This window comes from Arachis ipaensis, chromosome B02 (assembly GCF_000816755.2).
Source record: "Arachis ipaensis cultivar K30076 chromosome B02, Araip1.1, whole genome shotgun sequence".
NCBI lineage: Eukaryota > Viridiplantae > Streptophyta > Magnoliopsida > Fabales > Fabaceae > Arachis > Arachis ipaensis.
In genome coordinates this window covers 1,781,512-1,796,945 of record NC_029786.2, presented here as the reverse complement: position 1 = coordinate 1,796,945, position 15,434 = coordinate 1,781,512, and the positions used below count along the sequence as shown (strand labels likewise).

General features: G+C 35.6%; 2 protein-coding genes across 2 annotated transcripts; one reads left to right on the top strand and one right to left on the bottom strand.

Moving 5' to 3' along the window:
- LOC107626580 (uncharacterized mitochondrial protein AtMg00810-like) lies at nucleotides 205–1,161 on the bottom strand. The gene is made up of 3 exons (XM_016329483.1): nucleotides 735–1,161; nucleotides 441–569; nucleotides 205–350 (listed from the first exon to the last, which is right to left on the bottom strand). The coding sequence occupies exons 1-3, from the start codon at nucleotides 1,159–1,161 to the stop codon at nucleotides 205–207; spliced, it is 702 nt and encodes a 233-aa protein (XP_016184969.1).
- On the top strand, nucleotides 11,195–14,916 carry LOC107622363. Its single transcript, XM_016324232.2, has 9 exons — nucleotides 11,195–11,402; nucleotides 11,563–11,830; nucleotides 12,327–12,428; nucleotides 12,525–12,607; nucleotides 12,698–12,814; nucleotides 13,082–13,205; nucleotides 13,297–13,936; nucleotides 14,060–14,241; nucleotides 14,568–14,916. The coding sequence occupies exons 1-9, from the start codon at nucleotides 11,281–11,283 to the stop codon at nucleotides 14,682–14,684; spliced, it is 1,755 nt and encodes a 584-aa protein (XP_016179718.1). The 5' UTR covers nucleotides 11,195–11,280; the 3' UTR covers nucleotides 14,685–14,916.

The window sequence follows — 15,434 nt, the reverse complement described above, 5'->3', positions numbered from 1 at the left end:
GATACTAGTGACTTGCTACTCAAGTAATCAGTGATAACTAACTAACTTATAGTTGCTATTAACTACTCTAACTAACTTCTGTTATTTAATAACTGTGTGCTTTGTTCTGATACTTTTGTATCTTTCTCAAACTCAACAATTGAAATTATTCAATCTTGAGTTTGGACCGAAAAACTATAAATTTAGAGGAGCTGATTGCTTTGGTTATGACATCGGCAATTTGAGCACCCCATGTATATAATGAATCTGAACTCGTCCTTTGGCTACATGATCTCGCACCAAGTGGAGATCAATCTCAAAGTGCTTTGATCGAGAGTGTAGCACAGAATTTGCAGACATTAGCACAGCACCTGCATTGTCATAATAAACTTTGCGTGTAGGCACCAAAATATGAATTTTACCAAGTAATTTTTGAATTCATAGTAGCTCAGCTACCACACTTGCAATGCCTCGGTACTCAGCCTCTGTGTTGAAACGAGAGACGACAGTTTGTTTCTTCGAGCACCAAGACACAAGATTTAGCCCAAACATGACACAATAACCAGCAGTGAATTTTCGATCTTCAATGTCTAAGGGCCAATTAGAGTCAGTGTACCATGTATGGATCAGTTCAGTAAGTTTGTGCAGACGAAGACTCAGGAAATGTGTTCTTTGTAGATATCACAGGATGCGCTTTACTGCCTTCCAATGCTTGTCAAGAGGAACTTACATAAATTAACAAACTTTGTTGATACAAAAGACAATTTCAGGCCTAGTGACAATGAGATATTGGAGGCTATCTACAACAAACCTGTACATGCTCACATGCTCAAATGGCACACCATTTGTAGAGTTTAACTTCATATTAGAAGTCATAGGGGTAGTTGCAGCCTCAGAGTCTCCCATTTGAGCTTTCTTCAGCAAATCATCAATGTACTTCGTCTGAGATAGTAATAAGACTCCACAAGATTTTTGGGCAACTTCAATGCTCAAGAAATACCTTAATTCTCCCATATCCCAAAGTGAGAATTTAGAGTGAAGGTGCTGCACCAATTTAGCAAAAGCCCCCTTTGAAGTTCCAGTGACAATAATATCGTCCACATACATAAGGGGGAACACAGTAACTTCGTTGGTGTGTTTGAAGAATAGTGAGACATCGGACTTGGTAGAGGAGAATCCCATAGAGTACAGTGTTGCCTTTAGAGTATTAAACTAGGATTTGGGTGCCTGCTTTAGACCATAAAATGACCTGATTAGTTTGCGACTTTCTATACACTTCCTCTTGCAAGCTCCCATTCAAAAATGCATTATTAACATCAAGTTGAGTTAGAGGCCAATGATTGTGCAGAGTTAGAGTGAGAATGATTCGAATTGTGGCTGGCTTGACAACAGGACTGAATGTAACATCCTATCACCTTAAACCTTACCTCTAATCGTAAAGCAAAGAATGACAAAGTGTCACGACAGTTCTATAGCTCCATACAATAGTATATAAATAAGAAATATTAAGACTAGAAACTCGATGAAGAAAAAGAAGACCAAAGTTGTATAAAACAGAGATACAAAGCGCGAAGAATTCATACTCGATAACTAAAGTGCGTAGACACAAATAATAACAAAACATAATATATATATAAAACATTGTAAACAACTCCAAGATACACAAGGTAGTTAATATAAGATAAATATATATTCAAAAGGAAACTAGCCGCAGCCCGAGAAGTTTAGGCCGACTAGTTAAACAAGATACAACAGAGTTTTAAGTTAAAACAGCCATGTCCTATCTCTCAAAGTTTAAGCTTCTAAGGCATCAAAGTACATTAATAAAAAAGTGAGAGATACGATAAGAAAACAAACAAAAGGAAAGCTGAGCTATCCTCCACTCTATCACCATCCGCAAACTCACCAAGGTGGGTTGTGACCTGCATCTGAAAAATAACAACAACATATGGTATGATAACCGGAGATTTTTAGTATGATAACAGTGCCCAATAGATAAGATATAAGGTTTCAGAAAGACAAAGGCAATCCTAGAACTTCAAACCGATATAAAAATTATTCAACTTATAATAAAAAGGGTTATCTAACTTAAGAATTTTCTATTCTACAGAACACCGCTGTCCCACAGCCTTCGCCAACATATCCTCCATGCGATTCCATTGCCGCTGCCTACCGAGCCTCCTCAATCCCAGCAGAAAACACAAATAGATGCAAGCAAGTAAGACAATATTAAATAGCATGTACCGCAAGTAATTCAATTAGCAATTAAGCATGTTATATAAGTTGGCACAATGCAAGTAAACAAAGCAAACAAGCACATAAGAATGCATATAATGAATGCCTGTCCTATTGGTCGTGATAACACTTATTGGTTCAACTGCCAACCTGACACCTTCCCTCGGGATGTCGCTTTTCTGTCACGAATATATAATTGTGCCCTGGGATATAGTGCCCTAGCACACTCTTACGGGATATAGTGCCCGAGCACACTCTTGTGACCATAAAGGATGCGATCGGGATATACTGCCTCAAACCTCACATCTCAATGTAAACAGGATTAACCACCGTCCTTACACCAGTGTCGCAACCTCAACAAGCGGGATTAACCACCGTCCTTGTCAGGTACATAGCGACTTACTAATCAAATATATCAGAATATATATCCAGTTCAATTATCACCTCTCATTCTCATCAGTTTCGACAACCTCAATATTTCATTTTTCTCGATCCATTATCAACACAACACTCCGCCAATTCGCTCTAGTTATTCCATCCACAAAACTTCCCAAGCCTAAGTCACCGTCTTTAATTTCATAACAGAATTATCCAACTAAGTCCGCTCAATGTACTCTCCCTTGTCCCAAAGCTTAAATACTAGTTAGGGGATCCTAAACAGGGGTTTCAGAGGTGAAAAAATAGAGTGGATAGGCAAAAACAGTTAAAATAAACATTTTCAGCAAAACAGGACATTCGTGCGTACACGCGAGTCCCCTTATGTGCGTGCACATGGTACACGCATGAAAAATGTTTGATTCTGAAAACACAAGTCGTTCGTACACATGGGTCATGCAAACGCATGACCTTCCTTTTGTGCATACACATGATATGTGCACAACACTCGCATAAGTCTCTTTCATTCTTGTAACGCCCATCATGCGTATACATGGTGTAACACCCTACCACATAGAGTCTTATGCTATAGTCATAAAACTAAGGTGATGAGGTGTTACGACCTCTAAAAGTAAAATCATATATATATAATATAGGTGAAATGAACATATATTCGAGGAGCCTTGAAAGAAAGCTTAAACAATAAGTCGCAAAAATAAAAGCGCATCGCTCGCGTGAACGTAAACCGAGAAAACATAAAAGGATAATACATAAGTATAAAGAGTAGAATGTCAAGAGTTATAAAATACCGAACCTCCGACTCAACCTGCAAAGCTAAGGCTGGCCGGAGTATAATTACATAGATATACATAACCCAAAATATCCCAAATATAGATAAAATAACAACATGTTTCTCCACATCGACCTCTAAGAGAAACAAAATAAAGTTATACATATAGAAAAGAATCTAACTATAGAATATAAAGCATAAGCTGAAAATACAGAGTCCCAAATATCACACTTCGCTTGCAGAATGAACTCCAGACGCTTACCGAGGTGCCTCTCGACCTGCATCTATAAAAAACAACATATTTATGGTATGAGAACCGGAGGTTCTCAGCATAGTAACGGTGCCTACGTAAATAAGATATAAGGTCTCGGGAAAGCCAAAGGCAATCCTAGAACTCCGACACTCAGATTATAAAACTTAAAGACTTAAGATAGAAACCATAAACAGGGGTAGTTCTCTAAGGTTCTTAAACTTAACCAAATTCTAACCAAAATCCTTAATCCTTCACCTTCCTCCAGTCTTCCAAACTTCGTTGGAACCACATAGACAAACAAGCAGACAATAGTAAACACATGTAGAATACAGGTACTGCATATAGCAAATATGGCAATTAAACATGGTAATTCACAAAGACAAACCCAATTAATGCACAATCAAACAAATCAAGCATATGCATATGATGTATGCCTGCCCTATGGCTGATGAGTCTCATCTGTCGGTTATAAAGTCAAACCTGACATGTCCGGTAGCTAACCCTGGAAAGAACACCAAACACGGAGCAAGTGGGACAATGCCACAACCCTTGCATCTTACCCGCGTACCTGGAGCAGGAGACAGCTTCACCCTGCCTCTTACCTAGGTGGTGTTACAGTTCTCAACTCGGAGCAAGCGACGATAGAATTCCACCCTTGCATCTTACCCGGAGCTTTGAACTCTTAACCGGAGCAAGTGGATAATACCACTGCATCTTATCCGGTAATCTCGCCTCTTATCCGAAGGTATATTACAACCAAATTCAAGTTGATTTTCATTATCATTCCAATTCATTCATAATCACTCAATCATCAATTCATTTTCTATACATTCTCAACATCTCTACATTTCCTTAACACATCCCCAGAGCGAGTGGTCATTACCACCGCCTCTTACCCGGTCACATCTATCTTATTGTCATTCAATTCATTATTCCTTCAGATACAAATCATCATATTCATCAATCACTCATTATCTCACATCACAAACACTTCCTTAAATTAGTTAAAACTTTGCAAAACTCTACCAAATATTTTCTCCATTTATTTCACCGGCTTACCCTCATTCTAAGGCTTAAAGCTCACCAACGGACTCTAAACAGGTGTAAAAAGGAGTTTGGGAAGCTAAAGAATTGGTTTAGACTTAAAAAATACAACTTTTTTCAAAACAGCAAGTTTGTGCATATGCATGGATACAAAAACCGGCCAAGTCACGTACGCAGCCATGTCCCACATATACGAGTATCCAAAACAGCAAGGAATACTCGCGTCGCGTGCATGGCTCACGTACGCGAGCCCTGTTTCGTTCAAAAGCTGCAGAATACCATATTTTTATACCAAACTTTGAACGCGCATAACTTTTTTGTTTTAAAATTTTTTTATTCGTTCTTTGAACGGTATAAACTTCACGGACCCAATTTCCATTTGAAATAAGTTTGATACAATTTGGGGATCCAGAAGCTGAGTTATGGCTCGCTGAAGTTGGTCAAAAATTCACTTTTACTGAAAACACCAAAACTTTTAACCTTTCCAAATTCTCAATTTAAACGATGATTTTTACACCCAAATCAGTTCCAGTATACTCAATACAATTCCCTAACATGACCACAACATGTCCAAACTCAATCTTACCATTTTCCACTTCAAATTCCTCTACAAATCAAACTAAAATTCTAATATTAATAAAACCAATACAATCCATTGCTACCCAAGATCACACACTCATCTACTTACATGATCATTATTTTAACCATATTAATACTTAAATTGATTCAACACAATTTCATCATAATACATTATCATCATCAAACACCAACATCATCAACCATATCAACTCAAACACATATTGCACTAATTAAAACCACTAAATTTGCACTAATACACAATCCAAATTTACTTCCATCAATCATTCAACAATTCACATTCATTATCCTCATCAATCATCATCAAAATCATCAATCATCAATATTTTTATTAGGATTACTAACTTTTAACATACATGCATGCTTCAACCAATCTTATGGTCATCTAGCCTATGTTTTCACGAGACATTATATATTATTTATAAGAAATCAAAACTATGCCTTGGCCGGTTCCTACCTAAGCTCAAACCACCACAAATTTAAGCTTTAATATTTCAAATCAACTCCAATGATTTCAGCCACCAAGAATTTGTTCTAAGAGCTCTACTTCACTAATTCAAACTCCAATTTAACATAAATTCAATCTAATTCATACAATTCATTAAATTAGCACTAGGATACACAAAATTGGATAAACCATAAGGATTTAGAGTTTCTTTACCTTATCCATTAATGATTGGAGTAAAATCCAATAATTATCCAATGTTAGATTGTACCTAAACTACCAAAATTATTAAAATCACTCAAAACTCAAACTAATTTCGTGGAGAAGAGGGAAATAGAAAACTGGGTGCAATATACAGAGACTTACCACTTAGTTTAGATAGAATTAAAGAGGACTCTGAGATGAACGTGTGACCATAAACGGCTTGTAAATCGAAACTCCGGATTGAAAGTTACAAGGATTTGAAGTTGGAAGTGAAATGGAAGCTAGGGTTTGGTGCTCTCCCATTCAAGTTCAGCGTGATTCACATAATGAGAGGGGTTGAGTGGCTGATTTGCTTAAGTTGAGTTCATATATGTTGGACCTTGGCCCCAATATGAGTCCAGTCCAATCGGTTTAGTCCGTAGACCCAATTTTAGGCCAAAATATTTAATATTAGTGTCAAAATTCATATTTTAATTAGCTCTACCTTATTAAACTATAAATTCTATTTCTTTTTACACATGGGTCATGCATACGCATGACTTCAATTTTCTGTAACTTTTGCAGAATTTTAGTTTTTAACCCTAAATTTCAAACGTGCATAACTTTTTCATTAAAAATAATTTTTCATCCGTTGTTCAAATGACATAAATTACACGAACCCAACTTTCATTCAAAATGAGTTTCACAAAATTCAAGTGTCCGAAAACCAAATTATGGTCCGTTGAAGTTCGTCAAAAATATATTTTTACCAAAATTTGCAAAGTCTTCTAATTTTCAAAACTCTCAAACCAAAACACAATTTTACCATACTAAAACACCCAAAATCAATACCACACACTTCTCAAACATTCCAACCCCTAAATTATTTATTCGTCACCTTAACAATTCTTTCAACAATTTCAAATCCAACCTAATATCACATCAATAATCCTCAATTTCCATCAATTCTCATCAGTACCAATATTTATCATTCAATACTCATCAATAATCATCATAAAAATCATAAACTACCATTCATTCTATACCATTAATACAACCTCTATCATACAAACTCATTCCACATTCAATCTTCATTTTCACAACTCCAACAATCATCAACGAATTTCATATCATCATTCATAAATCTCCAATTCCATTTATATGCTTATCAATATTTGTCATCAATCCATAACATCATGTAAACTAATTTAATCTCCATTTCAACATTCTCATATCACACACATTTATAATTCTCAACAATAATTCAATCATTCATACAAATTCAACTTATCTTGAGGCAACTAGCCTAAGTCTCACTCAACATTACATATTAACTAAAGGAAACTGAAATCATACCTTGACTGATTTTCACCAAGCATAAAATCACCACCAAACAAGATTTCAAAATTCAGCCACCGAAAGCTCAACTTCAATCACTCCAAATTACCAATTCAACTCCAAACCAACATGAATTTCAAGCCAATTCATTTAAATTACCACCATCAATACTAGGGTTCACAAAATTAATAAACCACAAGGATATAGAGTTTTTTGACCTTAACCACTGGTGATTGGGGGCAAAATCCAACAATAACCCAATGCTAGATTACACCTAAACAACCAAAATTATAAAATCTACTCATTCACCATAGCCAAAAGTGCAAAAATATATGGAAGAGAGAACTAGGAAAGAAATTGAAAGTTTCTTACCACTTATTCAAATAAAATTAAAGAGCTCGATGAGAGCTTCGCGTGGCTGCAAACAGCATGCCAATCGGAGCTCCAGATAGTGAAATATGATCAAATGAAGAAGAGAGTGAATAGTAAAACCATCTCTTCCCTTCTCCCTCTCTTCAGCGCCCCTTTCTCTATTTTGGTGGGTGGTGATGCTGAATTGCCTCTAAATGAGGCTTATGTATGTTGGGCTTGGGCCCGATCCAACCGGTTTACATTTTTGGTTCGTTTGGCCCATTCTCGGGCCAAAACCTTTAGAATAAGTGTCCGGTTCTTACATTGAAGATCTCCCTGAAGTCTATACCTGGCCTTTGATTGAAGCCTTGAGCAACTAGAGTCGCTTTAAACTTGTTGATGGAATCATCCTGGTTCTGTTTGACATGAAACACCCATTTGCTGTCAATTGCACGTCTGTTTAGGGGCAGGGTGGTGAGTTTCCATGTACTATTTCTCATTAAGGTTGCATATTCATTCTTCATTGCTTGTCTCCAATGTGGTATTGTCATAGCTTCTTTGGTTGTTTTGGTTAAAGGGAAGGAGTGAAGTTCAAAATTGAAGAGTTTAGGTTTGATGATGCCATTCTTGGCATGAATAGTCATGGAGTGAATGTTAGATGGTGCAGAAATAGTGGAGATAGAAGCAGGCCTTGAAATTGAGGAATTGGTTAGATTAGTGGTGGTGGTGTGTGGATTATCACATAGGCACATAGGTTCAAGGCCAGGCCGACTACTCCAAGAGCACTCATCCATAAACCAGTTACAGGTACAAATAACATAAAGAAATGTAACCAACGTTTATTGGAAAAAGCAACCCCAAAGATTTGGGACCAAAAGCGGTTAGCGGTGACCATTGAATAAGTTTCTTCAGCTTGGGTTGGGTTAAAAGCACGGAATGTATTTGCGCCATCACCATCTAACTGATAGGCCAAATCTAAAAGCTGTGAATCTGAGTTAACAGATTGGTGATGAGGGACAGAAATGGATGAAGTGGAATGAATGAGAGGAATAACTAGGAAGGTAGAGGATAAGGCTGGTTCTGAAGAAGGTACTGATTGGGGAGCAAAGCCAAGGGCTAGATCTTTAAATGGAAAATGATTTTCTTGAAAAATCCCATTCCTTGTGATGAGGATCTTGCCATCTGCCTTGAGGCATTTGAATCCCTTGTGTTGAATTGATGGAACAAGATAGACATAAGGCTTAGATCAGAAGTACAGCTTGTGTTTATTATAAGGACGAGTGTTAGGAAAGCATAATCAGCCAAAGACTTTCAGCATTTGGAGGGAAGGGGATTTGCTAAACAGTTTGCATCTTGGAGACTAAAAATTAAGCACTGGTGTGGGTAGGAGATTTATTAATGTTGCAGTAGTCATAAAGGCATCAAGCCAATACTGAACAGGCACTGTTGCCTCTGCCATCAGTGTGAGCCCCATGGTTGTGATATGTTTGTGTTTCTTCTCTGCTACACCATTTTATTAGTGAATGTGTGGGTAAGAGAACCTGTGTAGAATGCCTTTAGCTCTCAAGTAATTAAATAAGCACAATAATTCTTTTGTATTGTTAGAGTGTAATGTCTTTATTTTAGTACCTAATTGGAGTTCCACAATTTTCTTAAAAGCAAGAAAGACAGAATAAATTTGTGATCTATTTTGAAGAACATAAATCCAAGTAAATTTAGAATTGGCATCAATAAAGTGAATGTAATATTGTGAACCATTTATTGAAGGGATAGGGGAATGACTCTAAATGTCTGTGTACAACGATTCTAATGGTGCAGAAAAAGTTGAGGAAGAATTGGGAAAAAAGAGCTGTTGGGATTTCCCTATACATCAAGAACTACAAAGAGATGAGAGAATTTGATAGGGTATATTACAATTATTAAGTATTACGGACAGAATCTGAGAAAAAGGGTGGCATAATCTCATGTGCCAAAGCTTGAAGTTGGACAATTTCTGCACATTGACAGTGAGTGCAGCTGGGCTTAAGCTTTGTATATTAGCTTGGCCAAAGCTGTACAAACCTTGCTTAACAGTTCTTTGGAGAAGCATCACTTTAAAATTCTGACATTTCACTAAACACTTGTTAGGATGAAATTCAAGCCATACATTATTATCACAAATAAATTGATAAACACTTAAAATATTCTTGGTGAGTTCGGGAACATGTAACAATTTATTTAGTGTAAAAATGTGCTTAGAATAGAATGACTTTAAGAGGGAACTTCCAACATTAGATATTTTTAAAAAATTACCATCACCCATGATCACTTGCTCATTGCCATTGTAACTTGTAAATTCAGAGAAGTTGCTTTTTTCTAGAGTCATATGGTGTGTTGTACCAGAACTCGGGTACCAATTTGGATCATAGATAGTGGCTTGATATGCAAGAATGTTGCTTATAGCAAGATTGGCACTAGTTCTTTCAGTTGATGGAGTGCTTCCATTTTCACTGCTGTACTAATTATTATATCTATACTAACAATCAATAGCACTGGAACCCGCTTTATCACAAACTTAACAAACTATTCTATCAGAATTTCTTCCATAATTGTCATATGTTCCTCTTCCTCGACGTGTATTTGCTCGACTGAAGTTCATCCTGCCATTTCCTCGTCCTCTTTGCATGAAGCCTCCTCTATTGTTTCCTAAAAAGTTCCTATATCCTCTTCTACCATTATAAGTAAATTCAGAATGATACTTACATTGTTGAGATGAATTAAACTTTGCTATATTTGCCATCATTGATTCTAATTTTTTCAACTTTTCTAACCACTCTGCTTCTACCACCAACCAGACACGGACCCATGCATAGTAGTGAGCCCTCACTCTCATTTCATATTTTTCAACAATATATATATGCCCCCATTTTAAATTTTAAATGACCCCACTACAAATAAACAAAGTCCAATTGTTAAAAGCCCCAAACTCATTTTATCTTTCTATCATTTTAACTATTAGTTAACCTAATTAAATTTAGTCTTCTTCTATTCTAAAATCCCAGCCGTCACTCATTTATTCTTTTAAACCCTCTTCTTAGTTTCATATTTTCACATTCTTTTCTATTTCTTATCTAGTGATCATTTTCTCTTCATCAAAAGGTAAATTTTAAATTATCTATTTTGTTTTATATAGCTCTCTATGACTCTATTTATTTTTCAATTTCATTGTTTCTCTTTTTGATATTTTCAATTGCAAATTTTAATTCAGACAATTATAGTTTAGGTATTAATCTATTTTTTTTATTCTGTTCATAAATTTATATATTTTATTTTATTCTCAATTTAGTGATCCTTATTATTTATTTGTTTATCTTTCATTCTATTCTATTATATGTAATTATATATTTTTTATTTGAATAATTAATATGTATTTTTATATTTTTAAATTTAAATTAATATATCTTTTGATAGTAATGTGTATTATTTTTGTCTCCCAATATAAATTTTTTGGGTCCGTTACTACCACCAACATTACTTCTAATGCTCCAATTTGAAGAAGTGTGTTTCTGGTGTTAATTGATGTGATAAAGGAGCTGTATTTTTCATAGAGTCCTTCAAAAATTGCTAGAAAACAATAACCTAACATGTTCACAACAACTCAGAGAGAGTGAAAAACAGTTGAAGCTAACCACCACCACGCACCGCAACGTGATGGTGGACGAAGAAGGTGAATTCGCCGGCACAATTTGCTCCATTTGCTACGAAGATCTCAAACCAGTTTCCGAAGATCTTCAATCTATCTCCGTTTGCGGCCACGTCTTCCACGAGCTTTGGTAAACAAAATTAAAAAACAAAAGAAAAAGAAAATGTGAAAATTCCCGCTACAAACCCCTTTTCAGTTTTCGCAATTCAATTGAAGAAAAACCTAACTAAAGTTGCGTTCTTTTTAACTCGATCATTTCTTGTGCGTGTTGGTGTTTGGAAATTCTGCAGCTTGCAGCAATGGTTCGAGTACTGTTCGAAAGCGAAGAAGCACACTTGCCCCGTTTGCAAGCAGAGTTGCAGGGTCGGCGATGCTTGCAGGCTTTACTTCCAATCGGTGGGCGATGTGGTCGAATCTGTTATGCATAGGAAACCATTTGATTCCGAAGAAGATTCCGGAGTTTTGAGAAAGGAAGTGAACAGGTTGGAGGTCAGGCTTTCGGGGCTTAGTTCAGAGTTGGAGAAGAAGGTGAAGGAAATTGAGCAGCTCACGAAGGAGGTATTTTATTTTATTTGGGCCCTAATTCAAAATTTCAATTTTCTTCCCATCTTTTTGGGACATTAAGTTAGTTCTTCTAAAGTAGTTGCATGCTATTTTAGCCACTTTTGTACTATTGATGTGTATTTAAGCATCAATTATGTCATTGGATAGATGTTTATTTTATACTATGCAAGACTAAACTAATACGAGTAACAGTTGAAGTGCTAATTTCATGCCATTTGAATGTTTTGGGTTTTGTAATTTGTGTGGTGAAGATGCTTGATCTTGAGATTTATTTTGATTGTTGTTCAGAATTGTACTGAAACTTTGCACTGGTGATTGGTTAATTGCTTGTTTGGCCGCTGCTATGTTTAGGATGGGAAATCCATTGAACATTTGTCATTTTATGAGTTTGAACTTGAAATTGAGCAGCAAGAAGATTGTTAAATATTAGTTGAATTCATAGATGCACAAATGGGAGATTAGTGATCATTATACATGACTTTACTTTCAGCTTGGTGCTTGCAAGGAGAAAGCAAAGATTGAAATAGCATTAAAAAATGAGGCCTTGAGTCAAAAAGCATCCATGCAAACTGAGCTTCGTATGAAGTCAGAGGTAAACTACTATATGCACTATTGATTTTATTTTAGTAAACTAACTATCCACTTTCTAAAGCCTCATTGAAATCCTATGAATTTCATGTCGACTCAGGAGCTTGAGAAGTCAACTTTTGAGTGCTATTCATTACAAAAAAGAAATATCACTTTGGCTAAGGAAATTGCAGCATTTAAATTGTAAGTGGAACTACGTTCCAATTGTGTATACTGTATTATATATCTGCAAACTCACTGATTGAGAATATGGTGGCCTACATTGCATTGCAGAGTCTCTGATATTGACCTTAATGAAGAGGAAGTTTTGAAGTATGCAACTTTGGGTAACGGGTTTAATGATAAAGATACGATAGACACATTGAGCAGATCTATGGTTCGGCGTAACAGGTTTGTTCTTCAAATATTGGTATTTTGATTTTCACAGAAAGCAAGATTGAAAATGGATGTAAAGTAGTGAAACTTTCTAACAATATCTGTATGGACAGTATGGTTTTGAAAAGTATTAAATACAGCTTTTGTTCTGTGCAAATACAACATTTGTTGGTGCTTAGCTTGTAGGCATGAAGCCATGAAGTTAGTGTTAGGTTCTTAACGTTTTGCCTAGTTCTATTTGCATAGAATGACTGTAAGTTCTCATTGCATCTATTTTGTTAGGGATTACAAAGATCTAATAGCTAAACGCAATGAATTAGTGGCCAAGTGCAATCATCTAGAAAAGGGTGAGGCTCGGTACATTAAAAAGCTTGAGAAGGCTAAGGAGAAGATTCTTAAATTGAAGGTAAGCACATGATTTGGGTGCTAGTTGATCATCTTATTAATAGCTTGGTTTGCAGGTCAATTAATTATTAATTTTCTGAGTTACTTATCAGGCTAGGGTACAAGAACTAGAGACAGCTGCAGAAGTAAGAGAGAACCATTATCTGAAGTCTTTGAAAGCTTCAAAGATGAATAAGTGTTCAAATAATCTTGAAAACAACCTCAGTTCTAAGAATGATGTACCCACGACCAGCAATACTCCATTAAATGAACAAACGAAACAAACTTCACCCAAATCTGAAATGGACTTGAGTGTGAGCAACAGTAAATCTCTACAATTTTCAAGGATAGTCAACTGCATTGCTACCGAAAGTAAAGCTGTAAATGTTAGTAATGAAAATAAATCTACCCCTGCTCTTCAAAAAGAGAGGGATTTTATATCTCTTGATGCTGATGCTTCAGAATTTACTGAACCTTTGTCTGGAGGGTCAAGACGTGACTGCAATGATCGATACAGTGGTGCTGCTCTTAGCAAGCCTACTGTAGCCAAGTCAGATGCAGCATCCGAAAGGAAGAAAGAAACAACAGCTCAAGGAACATGTAACTTGGCTGATTCTTCAAGAATTGACATTGATGTTGAAATGGCGAAAAATGATGTCATTGATTTGGATGATGATATAACATTACTTGATAAACAAGTTCAACCCAAGGTTAATATTATAAAGGAGTCACCACCAATAATTGCAAATCCAGGTATGCTGCTAGTTGTGATTTTAGTGTGTTTTTCTTTATATAGATATTATCTTCATACATAGATTGTGCAAAATATTCAAATACAACTTGAGAGTTGGAATTTCCTTCTCTCTTAAACTGCAGGGGACATTTGTTTTTCTGGCGGATTGCTTGGTCCTGATGGATCACATAGGTACTTGGGTAAATGGTGCAAGCGTAGAAAAAATGGCGAATCGCATTCAGTAAATGGAGGATTGATAGCTGTTGGGGCTGATGGTAGAGGTGGCAGAGTTAAAGTTCTAAGGACAGCAGGCCAAACCTTCATGGTTAGTTATTTATTTTTTGTTGATAATTTTTTCTGGAATGTTGTCAATCATGTCCACATGTCCACTTTCTTGATTCTTTTTCTTAGTTTTAATAACCACTATTTAATCTTTTGTTATTGTGTTGGAATTGAAGATTTATATATATCCAAACATACTTTTCTGTTCTCTTTTAGTGCATCATAATTGCTGGTTTCTTAATGAATTGGTTATAATAACAATATCCAGTAATACTGCTTTCAAGTACCTTGTTTGAATATATATAACAGACTAACAGTAAATAAATGGCATGCTGACAATTGCTAAAGTAACCTGATTGTTTTTTGCAGGATGACAAGGAAAATGACAAGGAATCAAAAAGGTTAAAGGTTGGACCTAAAACAAGTAGTTTGCGACCCCAGGGATGTCTGCAGATAGATCACTTCTTTGGCAGGGTTAATCACTAATCAAAGTTTTTTTTCCAGGTTTGTGGGCCTTGTTTGTTTTTTATGTCCATGTTATAAAAGGAAAAGGATTGCATCAGTTGTTACAAAAAATATATACCATGTAAAAGGATGTTGATTTTGGACAAAAACTTTCCCAATTACTAGTGAATAGTGATTGCTGGTGTCCAAAAAGAAATAGTGATTAGCAATATTGTGAAAAGAAAAAGCTCCAATAATATATTGTTTCATGTGTGCTTTTGCCTTGCAATCTTTACAAAATTTTAAAACTTAGGGCTCAACATCTGCTACCAATTGGATGCTATCAATTAAATCAGTCTTCTCAATCTTTTTATTATGACTAGCAATCCTTTGTCATAGATCAATGTATTTGTTAATTGTTTCTACAAAAATATGTTTGTTCTTATTGAAGATGATTGCAACTTTTTTTTTTAAAACAATATTGCTTTATAGATCCTCTTTGTGGGGTTCTACACAATTTTTATTTATTTGCTTTTTATTTTGTCTCCTTTCTTCCTTCAGAGGGAGTAAGGACCCTTTGACACTTCTCATGAGATAATAAGATACTGGATTTGATAGTTTTGTAGTTTGGAATAAGAGAATATGTTCTATTTTTAGATTGTAGATGATTTCCTTTTTAAGCAAAACTTTTTAATGTATTCAACTCACTAAAAGGATTTTAAAGCAACAAAAATAATAGTACTCTGATATATCAATTCCAAAATTTGATAGCTAACAAAATTTTCAAATGTT

Excerpts from the sequence above, each read along its gene's own strand:
- LOC107626580 (XM_016329483.1), bottom strand. The coding sequence starts at position 1,161 with ATGGGATTCTCCTCTACCAAGTCCGATGTCTCACTATTCTTCAAACAC. Across the intron at positions 570-734 it reads TAGGCCTGAAATTGTCTTTT|ACATTGAAGATCGAAAATTC; the intron begins GTATCAACAAAG and ends ATTGGCCCTTAG. Across the intron at positions 351-440 it reads TGAGTACCGAGGCATTGCAA|GTGCTGTGCTAATGTCTGCA; the intron begins GTGTGGTAGCTG and ends ATGACAATGCAG.
- LOC107622363 (XM_016324232.2), top strand. The coding sequence starts at position 11,281 with ATGGTGGACGAAGAAGGTGAATTCGCCGGCACAATTTGCTCCATTTGC. Across the intron at positions 11,403-11,562 it reads CACGTCTTCCACGAGCTTTG|CTTGCAGCAATGGTTCGAGT; the intron begins GTAAACAAAATT and ends GAAATTCTGCAG. Across the intron at positions 13,206-13,296 it reads AGAAGATTCTTAAATTGAAG|GCTAGGGTACAAGAACTAGA; the intron begins GTAAGCACATGA and ends GTTACTTATCAG.